Source organism: Erpetoichthys calabaricus, chromosome 4, assembly GCF_900747795.2.
Source record: "Erpetoichthys calabaricus chromosome 4, fErpCal1.3, whole genome shotgun sequence".
NCBI classification, from domain to species: Eukaryota; Metazoa; Chordata; class Cladistia; order Polypteriformes; family Polypteridae; genus Erpetoichthys; species Erpetoichthys calabaricus.
Window position 1 is genome coordinate 246,306,463 of NC_041397.2, and position 16,072 is coordinate 246,322,534.

Below are 16,072 nucleotides of genomic sequence, written 5' to 3' on the forward strand. Positions count from 1 at the left end.
TAGCCTTGGCCGTGAGGCATTATGGAAGATACTTGCCTTTTATTGCATCCCACCTACAAATGAGTGTTTGCCAGCTTGTACTGTAGGAGTGAATGTTATATCAAAATAGACTAGGGCATGACAAAGTGGTTTCAGATGATTACAGGTGTTATCCCCTGTTCTGTTCAGCCTTGCCATTAATTGATTGATGGGAAAGGGCTACAGTGGGTAGAAGGCAACCAATTGGAGTTGATGGAATTTGCTGATGATGTTGTTATGATCAGGGTTAATGTGCAGAAGGTACAAATCAAGATTAACCACTTAGCAGTCACCAGGAAGTAACTAGGATTGCTCATCTTGACCAAAAAAATTAAACTGATGTAAATAAACACTTCAGGCTCCTCCTTACACATCAACAGTAATCGCGTGGACAACGTTCAAGAGTTCATTACCTTGTCAGCTTGCTTACCAGCAATAAGAACACTATGACCAATATCAAGACACATATTGGCAAGGCATCCTCTACCATGAGCAGACTGAAGTAAATTTGGGACAACAAGCAGCTCTCCATATACGCCAAGATGAAAGTATATACTGTAAGAATGTTATTATCCCATTTCTTTTATATGAAGCTGAGACATGGTCGTTCAGGAAGGCACAACACGCTAAACTGGATGGCTTAGATTCACTTTGCCAATGCAGAATCATGCACATACAATGGCAAGAAATGACCACTATGAATATAGTCCTGTCAAGAGCTGTCCAGTTGTCTCAAACTACAGAAAAGATGGCTTGGCCATCTAATTCATATGAACAACAACAGCTTATTACCCAAACAAGCCATGCAGTGCACCCTGACTGGAAAACGCCCACCACGCATACCAAAGACTACATGGGCGCAAAACATTAGCGAAGACTTTTGCACTTATTGGGAATGAATTGGACAGAAGCACAGTCACTGGCACTTGACAATTCTGCTTGGCATCATCATATTCCTGCCTTATGTACCACAGGGCGCAAAAAGACACAAGAAGAAGAGAACAATGCCACCATGTTAGAGACTGGATACTAGGACGTAGTGTCATTATATCACTAGTGCAACTTTTTAAAAAGCAGGTGCCACATGTACCTAATCATCCAAGATTTGGATTTATGAATGAAGAACATTTGTGTCATAATTAGTTTTTGAATTTACTGGTTACCGCATTTTTTTACATCTTGTGTTTTATGGCTTTGGTTACGTGTACCCTTTATAGGCTTACTGCTCTGTTCTCTGACAGTGACTCTGGCTAGAGGTACTGAGCTTTATTTAATAATTATATTCCAAGTTATGACCCCTGAATGAATTGTGACTTCTCTGAGTCCATTTTGTCTCAAAACTATTGTCACCACTTTCAAGCAGTACAGATAAGGCCAAATTTAATAGCATGTGCCTTGAGTCAGTAGTAAGGAGTAGAAAACTGCTTTTGTTATGTAGAGGTTTAATAAAATCAGTGATAGATTATGGTTACCAGGTGTGTGGGGGGTACTAGTAAAGAGTGAAAAAAATGTTAAAAGGTTATTTCATGCCAAAAAGGAAAGAAGGATAAAGACTCAACGTTTTAGCTCCCTAGTAAAAAGTGGTTGCAATTACTGGATTGTATTTGATGAAGAGCTTCAAGAGTATTTACTACATCTTCTCTTGTCTTAACTTTATTGACAGAATATGGCGAACTGAAATAAACACTCATCATACATTAAAATGACATTTGTTAAAAATAGAATAGCTACATAGAATTTAACAGAACACGATATCAGTAGTAGATACAATAGCAAGTACACATTATGTTTAAGTAAATAAACCTACCTGCAAATAATGAAAACCCAGTTGTAGAGCACAGGCACAATCATAATCTGTAACCATGTATAGTACATGTTTCCAGATGGATCCACTATACAATTCTTCCAGCTTAACAAAAAATAAAATGAAAAAAACAATGTTGTAAATTGATTATTTATGGAATAACAAGTCTGTAATGAAACTTTAGATGATAGCTTGGAAAATGGAAAGTCAGGATTGGAACATTACAAAGTTAGCATACTCTTATCAAAATTGTTCAACATGGCACTTATATACTGTTTGTGATGACAGGGATGAAAGGTTTTTAATTCTCATGAAGTCCAAGTTGTCCTGCTTACAACAGCTGTACCTCAAAGAGAGTTCTTATGTCTGATTAAACATTTTAGTCAGAGCTTTTAAAGAAATGTTTCATATGTTGTATAGTGGACATGCTTTAAGAACTGAAAAAGCAGAAAAATAGAAACCGTTCATAGGGTTGCAGTGGTATAATGACAAATTTATATCAATCAGGACAGATAAGACTTTAGGAATATAATCCATATATTTGTGAGAAGAATGTATGACAAAAACAACATGTTTATAGAATATAACATTACCTTCATGCAACTGGGACAAAATACAGCATTATTCTGAAAGATATTTTCTTATCTAAATAAAATCACAATTGATATATTAGTAGTGGAGTATAATAATGAAAAATAATCACCTTCCCTTGCTTAAAATGAAGTAGTTGTACACTGCTGCAACTTAGAGTTTTTTAGTCAAACAAGCACCTGCCTTTTCCAAAGCATATGATCTCCAGGGTAGTCAAGGTGAAAGATGTAATTAACAGTTGACCTACACCTCCTGAGTTCTTTGACAGAAAGGGTAATATTGTGCTGCTAAAAAAAAGAAAACCTAAGAGGTGCAGGAGTAATGTTATCCACTTGTCCAGGACAGAAAATGAAGAACAGGCAGTTGAGTATAATTTGTCCTCTTCTTTCTAAACACAGAATGTCTGGCTTTGTAGGCATGGCATATTTTATTTAGTGACTTTATATCTTTTGATTTTGCTATGTTCTTCACACATAGAAATCTACTAATATTCTGTGCTGATGCATACATAACTTCGCAAATCTAAAAGATTTTTCTTATTAAATTTTATCAATTTCTGCTAAAGATAGTTTTAAACTATACTAAAATACTGTTTTTGGTGATTTTCTTATGTTCATATTCTTTCAGTAGCACTTAATAATCAAGTGAAATCAAATCAAATTTTATTTGTCGCATATAAATTATTCATACACTACAATATGCAGCGAAATGCTTAGTTGCTCAACTCCTATGACTGTGCCTTGAGACGAATATAAAGGAACAATAACAAAACATTTGCATGTTCTCCCCGTGTCTGCATGGGTTTCCTCCGGGTGCTCCAGTTTCCTCCCACAGTCCAAAGACATGCAGGTTAGGTGCACTGGCGATTCTAAATTGTCCCTAGTGTGTGCTTGGTGGGTGGGTGTGTATGCCCTGCCATGGGCTGCCGCCCTGCCTGGGGTTCATTCCTGCCTTGCACCCTGTGTTGGCTGGGATTGGCTCCAGCAGACCCCTGTGACCATGTGTTAGGATATAGCGGGATGGATAATGGATGGATGGAATAACAAAACATAACTTTATAAATTCAAATAAATTCAGAAATCATTAATAATATTAATAACTAAATAGATTACTTAACTTAGATAACTTAATGTGAGAGTGTTTATAATAGGGCATCATATACAGTGCATCCGGAAAGTATTCACAGCGCATCACTTTTTCCACATTTTCTTATGTTACAGCCTTATCCCAAAATGGATTAAATTAATTTTTTTCCTCAGAATTCTACACACAACACCCCATAATGACAACGTTAAAAATGTTTACTTGAGGTTTTTGCAAATTTATTAAAAATAAAAAAATTGAGAAAGCACATGTACATAAGTATTCACAGCCTTTGCCATGAAGCTCAAAATTGAGCTCAGGTGCATCCTGTTTCCCCTGATCATCCTTGAGATGTTTCTGCAGCTTAATTGGAGTCCACCTGTGGTAAATTCACTTGATTGTACATGATTTGGAAAGGCACACACCTGTCTATATAAGGTCCCACAGTTGACAGTTCATGTCAGAGCACAAACCAAGCATGAAGTCAAAGGAATTGTCTGTAGACCTCTGAGACAGGATTGTCTCGAGGCACAAATCTGGGGAAGGTTACAGAAAAATTTCTGCTGCTTTGAAGGTCCCAATGAGCACAGTGACCTCCATCATCCGTAAGTGGAAGAAGTTCAAAACCACCAGGACTCTTCCTAGAGCTGGCCAGCCATCTAAACTGAGCGATCGGGGGAGAAGGGCCTTAGTCGGGGAGGTGACCAAGAACCCGATGGTCAGTCTGTCAGAGCTCCAGAGGTCCTCTGTGGAAATAGCAGAACCTTCCAGAAGGACAACCATCTCTGTAGCAATTCACCAATCAGGCCTGTATGGTAGAGTGTCCAGATGGAAGCCACTCCTTAGTAAAAGGCACAAGGCAGCCCGCCTGGAGTTTGCCAAAAGGCACCTGAAGAACTCTCAGACCATGAGAAAGAAAATTCTCTGGTCTGATGAGACAAAGATTGAACTCTTTGGTGTGAATGCCAGGCATCACGTTTGGAGGAAACCTGGCACCATCCCTACAGTGAAGCATGGTGGTGGAAGCATCATGCTGTGAGGATGTTTTTCAGCGGCAGGAACTGGGAGACTAGTCAGGATAAAGGGAAAGATGACTGCAGTAATGTACAGAGACATCCTGGATGAAAACCTGCTCCAGAGTGCTCTTGACCTCAGACTGGGGCGACGGTTCATCTTTCAGCAGGACAACGACCCTAAGCACACAGCCAAGATATCAAAGAAGTATCCATGGGTATCTGGGTGAAATCCCAGAGGTGTCTGAGGTTGTACAAATTTTGACATGCATTCTTCACCAAGGTGTTGATGAGCTTGGACCAGGTCAGATGCTCTCTGATGTGGACACCAAGGTATCTGAAACTTTCTACTCTCTTGACCTGAGTAGAGTTAATACTGAGGTGGCAGTGTAGTACCTCTGCTGTTTCCTCCCAAAGTCCACAATCAGTTCTTTTGTCTTTCTGACATCCAGTAGAAAACTGTTGGCCTGACACCAGTGTGACAGACTTTCCTCTTCTTCCAGGTAAGATTGCTTATTGTTGTTATGTATGAGGCCTACTACAGCTGTGTCATCAGAAAACTTGACAATGATGTTAGAGTCATGTACAGCTGTGCAGTCATATGTGCAGAGGATGTACAACATCAGGCTCAGGACACAACCCTGTGGAGTGCTTATGTTGAGAGTGAAGGGTGATGAGGTGTGGCCATCTACCTGAACCACTTAGGGTCTGCCTGTCAGGAAGTTAAAAATCCAGCTGCATAATGAAGTGCTCACTTGCAGGTCCCTGAGCTTGGTGATGAGCTTAGACGAGTTTGTTATGTTAAATGTAAAGCTATTGTTTATAAATAGCATTCGTACATAGTTCTCTCTCTTGTTTATCACCCTTAGACTTTACTGCATTTGCTCAAAATATTCCTTACTGAAGTTACACTTAACAGTTTTGGTCTTATCATTCATGCTTTTTCAAAACACTGAGAACTGTATTATATTATGGTCACTTGACCCTAGCGGTTCAATCACCTCTACACCCTTAATTCTATCCTGGTTATTACATAATACTAAAACTTTGCTTGTAAACAACAAGTGTAAAGCCAGTTTTAGAATAAACTGAAACTCAACCCTTGCTTGAGTCGAGTGATAGTGATTACGATGTGAATTGTTCATCAGACCTTGACACAGATAGTAAAACTGATGCATACAGTATGACTGAACCACCTTGATATGCCTGATGAATTTGTTCACATGAAGCTGCAACATTGTGTGACAGTAGCTGCATGGTAAAAAGGCAAAATGATTGAGAAGAAATGATAGAATAAAAAAGACGTTAATCCATTAAGCATTGCTCACAATGCAGCAACTGTCATTCGTGTCAGGGGAAATGTGGATGTCACTAAGCCTGGCAATGTGAAAGCCTACAATAACAACACAGGGTGCATGTTTTATTATGTGGTGCAGGCTTTGACATACAGTAACAGAAAAATGTTATAAGAAAAGTGCTCAAAGAAACACTCTTCAAATGTCCCAACTGCAATGTCGGGTTGTGTGTTGGTGACTGTTTCAAAACATATTGCACAAAGGACGTGTACAAAATCTGCGTCACTACAGAAATGGACACTTAGCATACCTTTTCTAATGTATTTTTGTTGATGTTTTGATATGTAAATGTTTCTAATATATATATATATATATACTAGCAAAATACCCGCGCTTCGCAGCGGAGAAGTAGTGTGTTAAAGAGGTTATGAAAAAAAAAAGGAAACATTTTAAAAATAACGTAACATGATTGTCAATGTAATTGTGTTGTCATTGTTATGAGTGTTGCTGTCATATATATATATATATATATATATATATATATATATATATATATATATATATATATATATATATATATATATATATATATATATAGCAAAATACCCGCGCTTCGCAGCGGAGAAGTAGTGTGTTAAAGAGGTTATGTAAACATATATATATATATACATATATATACATATCTACATATACACATATCTACATATATATATATAAATATAGACATACATATATACATACATACATTCACATATATATATATATATATATATATATATATATATATATATATATATATATATATATATATATATATATATATATACATATATATATATATATATATACATATCTACTTATTGGCTCCTGTATTTAGGATATAGCGGGTTGGATAATGGATGGATGGACATCTGTATGCATAGCCCTATTTGCCTGTTTTCGTTTTTTTTCTTTCTTCAGTAATATTTCAGTAAACCCGGAGCTTGTCAGTTCAAATCCTGGTACTGATACCACTGTGTGACTCTGAGGAAGTCACTTCACCTGCCTGTGCTGCAAAAAACAAAAGTAATGTAACAAATTGTACCTCAGATGTTGTAAGTTGCTGGAATAAAGGCATAAGTAAAATAGATAAATATGTATTATACACATAGGAACTATTCATTTATTTTCAGTTAAGTCATCTGCAGCAAACTTTTATAAATGAGGGTTTCTCATTTTTAGATAGTGCAAACTGTTTCTTCTTCATTGACGTTTTCTCTTGGAGAGCTTTTTTCATTTCATTGAAAATGAAAGCAGCAGCTGCCAAAATATGTAGCTTTCTTATTAATTTTTCAACATTGTGTAAAATAAATGTATAAAGTAACATAAAAGGTTTAAATACTGGTTATCCTTTTACACTAAAATATTACTAAAGAGATACAAAAAAAGTAAAATGGATATGTTCTTTTTCTTTAAATATTACTGAAGAAAGAAAAAAAAAATTAAACAGCCAAATGGGGCTATGCATACGAACTTAAAAGGTTTAAATAAAACAGAAATATATATTTTATTTTTACTTCCTTAACTTGTGGAGGGTGTATCCTGTAGCAAAGCCCTAACTTTTTTCGTGAAAGCCCGTTTCAGTCAATAAGTCTTAAAAAAACGTGTAAAGATATTGACAATAAGCTAAGCAAACCCAGGAAGACATGGAATCGTTTAAATCAAGTATCATTACATCTTCCTTTCTTAAAGAGAAGTAAGGCAGTACTTATAAGCTTACATATTTATATATAGACATACATACATATATATATATATATATATATATATATATATCTATATCCGAAGCCGTGCAAGCACACTGTTGAGAATGCAACGTATAGTTGTACAGAAGAAAAGCAATCTTGCCTCAAATGAATGGCAACCTTTTGTAGGTCTATGAACTTAATTTAAACTTTAGGTTTACACAGTGCTTTCTTTCCGAAGTACCTGCACTCATGAATATGTCTGTATGTGTCAGTCGGTCAAATCCACGCGCTTCGCACCGGCGAAGTACCGCTTTTAAATTTTTATTAAGAAGAAAATAAAACCTTTTTAAATTGAGGGAAAATATACTAATAACAGTTTGTTAAGGATCTGTTTTTTTGTGAAGCTGCCTTTACTCGAGTGATCACTTCGACCTGACTTGGTGGCCAACTATAAGCGTTACCTGGTAGGTAAAAACCCATACATTCAGATTGTGAATCAGACTACGAATACCGTGAATGTAATTACACACTCACTGCACTTGCTTACGGTAATTGAACCTCGGACGTCAGCGCTAGAGGGGCTTAGCAGCGGTGAAGTACTGCTTTTAAATTTTAATTAAGAACAAAAGAAAACCTCAGAGGTTCGATTCCCGTAAGGGAATGAAGTGAGTGGCCGGTTACCTACCAGGTAACGCTTATGGTTGGACAGCAAGTGACGTAACATCAGCCACGGTGCCTTCAGTTGTGAGAAGCAGATCATAGAATGATTGAAAATAGTTTTGCATTTACCTTTTTAGTAAAAGGCGAGCTTTTAAGCCTGAGAAATCACCCCGTAAATGCACACGTTTAATTGCACATGTGTTAATATGTATGGTTACACAGTATTAAAAGACAGTGAACAACGTCATTTACCTTTGTTCCCGCGTTTGATAAAAGGCGAGCTTTTAAGCCTGAGAAATCACCCCGTAAATGCACACATTTAATTGCACATGTGTTAATATGTATGCTTACACAGTATTAAAAGACACTCAAAAATTAACGTCATTTACCTTCGTTCCCGCGTTTGACTCGTGCTGTAAATCTCTTCCTTGTTTTTAGTTCACGTGATTACGTAGGAGGCGTGATGACGCGATACATGACTCTGCCTCCTCCATTAGAGTATATGGACAAAAAACATGTTCCAGTTATGACCATTACGCGTAGAATTTTGAAATGAAACCTGCCTAACTTTTGTAAGTAAGCTGTAAGGAATGAGCCTGCCAAATTTCAGCCTTCCACCTACACGGGAAGTTCGGGAATTAGTGATGAGTGAGTCAGTCAGTCAGTCAGTCAGTGAGTGAGTCAGTGAGGGCTTTGCCTTTTATTAATATGTATAGATATATATTCAGTGTTTGGGCGGGTGGTAAATATAATGCTAAGGATGCTATACTATCACTCTACCACACTACCTATAATGCTACGGTATATTACGTTTGATGGGGGTTCTGCCCTATATATATATATATATATATATATATATATATATATTGACATATTTGCAGCTGGAGATCCACAAAGGGAGAAAAAATGAATCACGTATCATAAAGTAGTTTTTATTCCTGAGCTTTCAACCCCTACCAGGGGTCTTTATCAGAGGATAATGCTTAGACTTACAAGAATCAAAGGCAATATATAGCAACACATTAAGTGGGGTGGGGGGTGGGGGGGTGACTAAGTCAGTATGATCAAGAGGGAGTGGGGGGGTTTGTATAGTTTATTTATTATGTACATCTTCTTCTTAAGTTAGCATATGCTGGATTTATGTCCAAGTGTCTGTTGATGGCATTTTCATTTGATAGCCAAGACTCGGCCAACTCTCTGGCACTTTTAGTACTGGCCTTAAATTTTACTTTTACATTGTTCCAGTTGAATGTACTGTATGTCCTGTTGATTTAGTATGTGCATAGATCAATGATAGTGCGTCCTTTCTTCTGACGGCGTTGCGATGTTCCTGTACACGTGTTGAGATTCTTTTTGAAGTTTGTCCTATGTATACCGCTGAGCAAGAATTGCATGGGATACTATAAACTGCGTTTCGTGTTTCTGCTGTCGATTTCTTGTTTTTGGCATTAAAGAGGACTGTGCGCAGATTGTTCGTGGGTTTGTGTGCTATTCTGACGCCCCACTTGGTCAGGATGCGCGCTGTACCTTCTGACACCTTGTGGTGATAAGGGAGTGAGTGCCAGGTGGGGTGGGGGTTCTGATTTAAGTCGATTGTTTGCTGAGTTATTTGGCGTCTCCTGTGTAAGCTCCGATTAATGAATGTTTTTGAGTATCCGTTTGAGGTGAAAAGGTGGAAGAGATAGCGTCTCCCATTAATTTTTGTTACCTTAGTATTACAATGAGTGTGGACTCGTCTGAATAGGGTTTTCACACAGCTCCGTTTATGAGATACCGGGTGGTTGCTATATACAGTATATATATATATATATATATATATATATATATATATATATATATATATATATATATATATATATATATATATATATACTGTATATACAGCATATGTCAAAGCTTCTCTTAAGGGGTATGAGGTTAATTCCTGTTTTAATTTGCTAGTTAAAGGGTGCATTATTATATTTCTACTCATCCTGCTAACTTTTCATGAGCCCTGTTTACTTTTCGGCTAGTGTTGCAGATGCCCTTCTGCTGCTGAAACCTGATCCAAACACTGTTGTTCTAAAAAGATGTCACTGTTTCTAATTACTGTTTTTACAGTGAAAACAAAATGCTCCCTGTAATTTAAGTGTTAGTATATCTGTACTTTTTACACTATGTTGAACGAATGGAAGATTGATCATGCAAAAGCATTATTCTACCAATAGGATGAAAGGTCCTTTCCTCTGCTGTTGGCAGGCAATAGCCTTTAATAGCTTTTTTCCTATTAGTAATGCAATTGCATTTTAACAAAGGTTTATGGAGCTCCCTGTTACTGTTTATTTAACTAGATGTGTGCTTTCACATGAAAATGTTATATTATGTACTTTTCTCTTTCTCCGTTTTATTTGTAATCTGTGTAAACATTTGCTAAAACATTTAAATTTAATTGAATAATTTGTTGTTTCAGTCTTAGCTCTCTGCACTAAACTGCCTACTTGATTTGGCTATGACTAAAAAAACCTTTTACTGCACACTGATATGAAACATATCAAAATATGTCTCCTCAAACAATAGTCACACAGGCGGGGAAAGAACACACAGGAAAGAAAATAACTATCCAAAAGAATCAAGGTCAAAAAGAACACCAGGCACTAACATAAACACTAGGAAATGAATAAAAGAAACTTTAGTACAAACTGAAGTACTGATTGAAGATGATGTACTTCCTTTAAACTTGACAGCTGCATCAGAGAAGAGGTGTGGCATGAAGCACATACTGTGTAATTAAGCCTCAGTGCAAAGACAAAGTCAGACATGAAACTCTGCTTGGAAGTGAAACCAAAGCAGAACATGTACCATAAAATGAAAACATTCTTTCTCAGAAAAGAATTGCTTTCTGTAGTATGAAACCATGTGGTTTTACTGCAAAAGCTTTTGACAACTTGGCTTGTGGTTTATAATTTTACCAGTACTGATGGTTGTAAAGCATTTCTGAACAATGCCAGTGTTTCTTTTGGAACATATTGCTAGCAGTTTTGACGTGTACATGACTTTAAAGTATAACTCCTCCAGCTGGTCATATAATGTCTATCTCACCAGCTGCAGTGTTTTAGATATGATTCTGCTATCATTTGTTTTTTCATATTTACTGTGCAGCTTACGATATTACTATTGCTACACAGAAGCTAAACAAGACTGGAGCCACATAACTTAGATACTAAACAGTATTATATTTTTGAAATAGTTGGTGCCCAACATCAACTAGATTACCTGCACTTTACCAGCACATTTATATTTGGTAGAATACCCAGTCTTGGAACCTTCACAGGTGTTTTTTTCTCCAGCATCTTGCCAGCTAGAGTTTTTGTTTTCCTGTTATCCTTGGACTTCTGACACATAACATCAGACTTATCATTAAAATATATAGAGACCTAAAAATGAGTTTAGCTGTTTAAACTATATTTAAGGATTCTGCCATTTCTATTACTTGTTTAACCTCATTATGTAAGTTTGTATGTATGTATGTTAATATCTATATATATAATTCACTAAGCAGCCAACCATGGCACGCAAGAAAGAGACCATGGGATACGCACGACAGAGCCACGCCCGCCAACTCACAGAGCCCCGCCCACCAACTCTAAGACCATGGGATACGCACGACAGAGCCCCGCCCACCAACTCTAATCCTCTTCCCGCATCATGGGATACACACAACCGCGTCCACCCTCGCAAACTGTTTTACAAGCTGCATACAGCGACAAACATGTTTCTTCTTAGATGGTCCTGCAGGAACAGGGAAATCCTTTGTCTACAAAAACCTGATTCATACCATACTAAGAGCATAGTGTTTTTGTTGGCTTGCCCGCCTGCCTGACCGCCCGCCCGCCCGATTGTTACCAGCATTCACCGCAATGTACTAGAGTGTAAAACTATCACAGCTCCTACCTCACAAACTGTCCTTATTCCCCGGATTTCCCTGACCCCATCAGATTCAAATTTGCCTTTTACTTTTACACAAAGACAATTTCCTGTTAGATTGGCCTTTGCAATGACAATTAATAAGGCACAGGGACAAACTTTCAAAAGATATGCCTGTATCTGCCAAAACCAGTTTTCAGTCACGGACAATTGTATGTTGCTCTCTCCAGAGTTCCATCTTTTCATTCACTCACAGTCGTACCCTCAAACCCACCCCATTTGGACAACTGTGTCTTTCAGGAAGTGTTCACCCATCAATAAATAATTATGCGCCGTATGCTACGCCGCGGGTTGGCTAGTGTATGTATTCATTTAGTTACACTTACCTTTTAAAGACAGATAACAGAATAAATGTAAAAATATTTGATATCTGATATCTCTTGCCCTAGGTCTATTCTCAGAATTTGTCCTACTCTTTTCTTTGGTATCCTGATGTATCTCAATCTCTTTTATTCAGCATTTCTGTCACATTCCCCTAAATTCTGCTTCTCAGATGCTCTCATTTTGAATTGTATTGCTCACCTCCTATCCGCTTCTTGACTACCATGTCATTAATTGGCCTACATTACCCACTGTGAAAATATCATTCATATTCTTGCAAACACTTCCAGTCTTTAAAAGTGACTCAGGTTGTGCCTAGTTAGTATTTGCGAGCCAACGTTGCTCTGTAAGTTATTTTTTTTTTTTGTTTTCATTGAAGTGTTTCATTTTAATTCCTTTTCAGTAAACATTTAAAAAAAATTGACACAACCAGAAACTGAACTTTGAACCCATAACATATAGTCATCCTTGCCATTGAGCCATCATGGCCAAACCGACCAATCACATTGCTCAGAAGAACAGGAAAAAAACACACACACACACACACACAGAGTGGCGTTTTATTATATAGTAGATTTATCCTTTTCAATTGAAGTTTTTTCCTTAACTTTTTGTTAAGCACTTTGAACTACATATTTTGCATGATAGAGGTGTATTGAAGTAAATGACGAGGTTGCTGTAGTTTTTTTTTTTTTGGTTCCCTTAATATTTCTTTCCTGGTAGTGTTTATTATTACAAAGCAAAAACACAAAAGAGTGCAAGAAATAATAATAATTTTACATAATAAAATTACAAATCAGTTACCAAGATGACGTAAAAATAGGATGCACAAAATTGACATCTAACAGTAAGTATGATACAAATCAAAAAATGGGTACATGAAATTAATGAAAACTGGAAATTGAAATGCAATCCACAATGTAAATGTCTTCTTAAAACAGAAAAAATGGTCATCCTCTGGATGCTTAGTTGCTCTTATTACACATGCCTTGGAATTTACCAATGAGCCGCCATGTCAAAGCCATGTAGAAAAAAGCTCGAAGTAAGTGACATTGGAAAAAATTAAACCAACAATGTCTGGAAGTAACCAACATATGTGACCATTCCTGATTTGTTTCATAGCTACTTTTTGTTCTGCTAGGCAACAGACTGGTGTGTGCTGAGATAGCAGTTGAGTGGTTTATGATATTAGGGTTGGGGAGCTATAAAATGCCATTTCTCCTTTTATCCATGTTGCATCATATTTGACTCTGTCTATTTTCACCTCCCCCCTTCCCTCTGACAAACAAGTGGTGCCACAAGAATTAATGCTAATTCATAACTTGTGAATACTTGGTTGAAATTTTCTGGGCAGGGATTGGCTTTCCCCCTTATGCATGTGCCAGGGACACCTCCATGATTTTGTGTTACAATTTCCCACTTGAGTAAAGACAGCAGTATAGATTGAGGAAGTATATCAAGAAAATTTAATTAAGAATGGATGAAGTAATGGTGCCTACTCATTCATCGTGTGATTTGGAACTAGAATAGTCCTTCATTGCTGACCTTGGAAAGTCATGAAGCCAAATCACTGCAGTTTTGATCAAGTTAAATCATTCTTTGTCATTTTGATTTTCACAACACTTCACTGCATATGAGTACAAGTGTGAATCAGGTAGTACATTGGAGCCATAATGTTGGCTTTAACAAGAAAACCATCTCACCAAAAACAAAATAGCACTTCTGATCATGTCAGCACTTTCTTTTTGCTAATTATTAAATTGACTTTGTGTTGTGGTTTTAGAATTAACAGAAAGTGTATTGTTTCCTATATTTCATTATTTTGTTAGTTTATTTATTTTCTGGCTGCTGATCTTCCCAAATCTTTTGGGATCTAAGCTAGACTTGATTTTATGACATAATGAGGCTTTGGCCATGTCACGCCACACATGCAATTTTTTTCCTTTAAAAGGAGATCTGAAGCAAACTAAAATGGTCAGATGTTTAGTTCTTTATTTGTCAAACTCTGGATTTTTTTGTTCTGTGCTTGTGTGATGTACACATTACACATTTTGAATTTTGTGCTCCATATTGTTTATTCTTTTTGTTCTGTTCTGTTGAATGTATAGATAAAATGTATTATTATTATTATTAAAACCTCCAAATAGAAAATATTGAATGAAAATGACAAAAGATAAGAAACAATTCCAAATAAAAGAGACATGTCAAGACCTGGTTTAGTTTCCCTGCAATATTCTGGCATCAGCATTCTTCCTTTCTGATAAAGTTATGATTAAAAGAGGAGGCAGAACTTTTAAAACAAATATACAAAACAATTCACTTGTTTAAGCAAACTAATAGTAGAGGCACACTATACCAATTAATAGGAAAATGACAAAAAAAAGAATGAGACTATAGCAAAAATACAAATATTTCTAAATTTCTTACAAATATAAATCCCACACTAGTACACTTTTCTCTAAATGAACACTCAAGGAGATAATAAAAACATAATTAAACAAATAACTCAATTGCAGGTAAAATGACTCACTGATTGTGAAACTGGCTGGAAAAAACCTGTAGCTACTGGGGCCACCCGAGGACTGGGATTAGAAGCCACTGTAGTGGAGTGAATCTAAACTAGATCTGTCTGTTGACCAATTGTCTTTCATTATTTTCTTTTGGGCTTACATTTAGTGTTTTTCTCCCTGTTCTCACAATTTCAACATCTCCATTGTTAAATAACAATTTTCTTTTCCGTGTAAATTAGTTTGTGTTTGTTGCGTACCCATGTCTGCCTCTTTCACTACATATCTACTTCTCTGGCTGTCGATGTCCTATTTTGAGTTCATTTTAAACCACACACCAGATAGCTCAAGTCTGGATGTATTCAGCTGAGTTCTGACTCCCAAAGACTACCCTACTGACTGTAGTTTCCTGCTTTCAGAGGGTTAAATTATGTGTATCTTGGCGTTAACCACATTTAGGCTTGTTGTTCATATTTTAATGTACACTCACAAAACCAAAATTACTTATGCTTAAGACTGTTAAGCATGAGTCATGCAAGCCTATAATCCACTGAATATGAGCACAACAATATTGCGAATGCACCTACTGGTAGTGTGTGCATGAAACCAATGATGGATCGATTCTTCTTAAACATTGACCATTAATGAATGCAAAAGAGCAAGTATACACCATCTGAATTATGTCCAATTAAGTCCCTCATAGCTACTATAATTAGAAATCTAATATTTGCTAATATATTGGACCTTTAATTATCTTAAACCATGTTGATCTGTTTTAATGTGTCACTTCATTGTAAATGGGTGTCAAGGTAGTGCTGTAGTTCTTCATTCTGCCATAGACCTCCAAGAGACTACGTTTGTCTTGATTATTGTCTATATTGTATCTCTTTGAATCTGGAAACCCTGTTTTCCTTTAAAATTTCAACATTTATGTGTTAGGTTAATTAGCCCAGCTAAATGGGTTTAGTGAAGATGTGTGTAAGTATGTCATGGTTCCAGCTCTCTGTGACTTTAAAATTGGATTAAGTAGAATCAGAAAGCAGACTGTTGTATGGACTCCAAAAAAATAATTTAGTTTTGTGTCCTTTTC

The 16,072-nt window shown here is 36.6% G+C and overlaps 1 protein-coding gene across 1 annotated transcript in view; it reads right to left on the bottom strand.

The window, feature by feature from the left end:
- cnga4 (cyclic nucleotide gated channel subunit alpha 4) overlaps window positions 1-16,072 on the bottom strand; it is a 45,321-nt gene that overhangs the window by 25,038 nt on the left and 4,211 nt on the right. Inside the window, exon 2 of the mRNA XM_051926188.1 lies at window positions 1,826-1,927. Coding sequence (XP_051782148.1) covers window positions 1,826-1,927 — 102 coding nt within the window. The remainder of the gene's footprint in view (window positions 1-1,825; window positions 1,928-16,072) is intronic.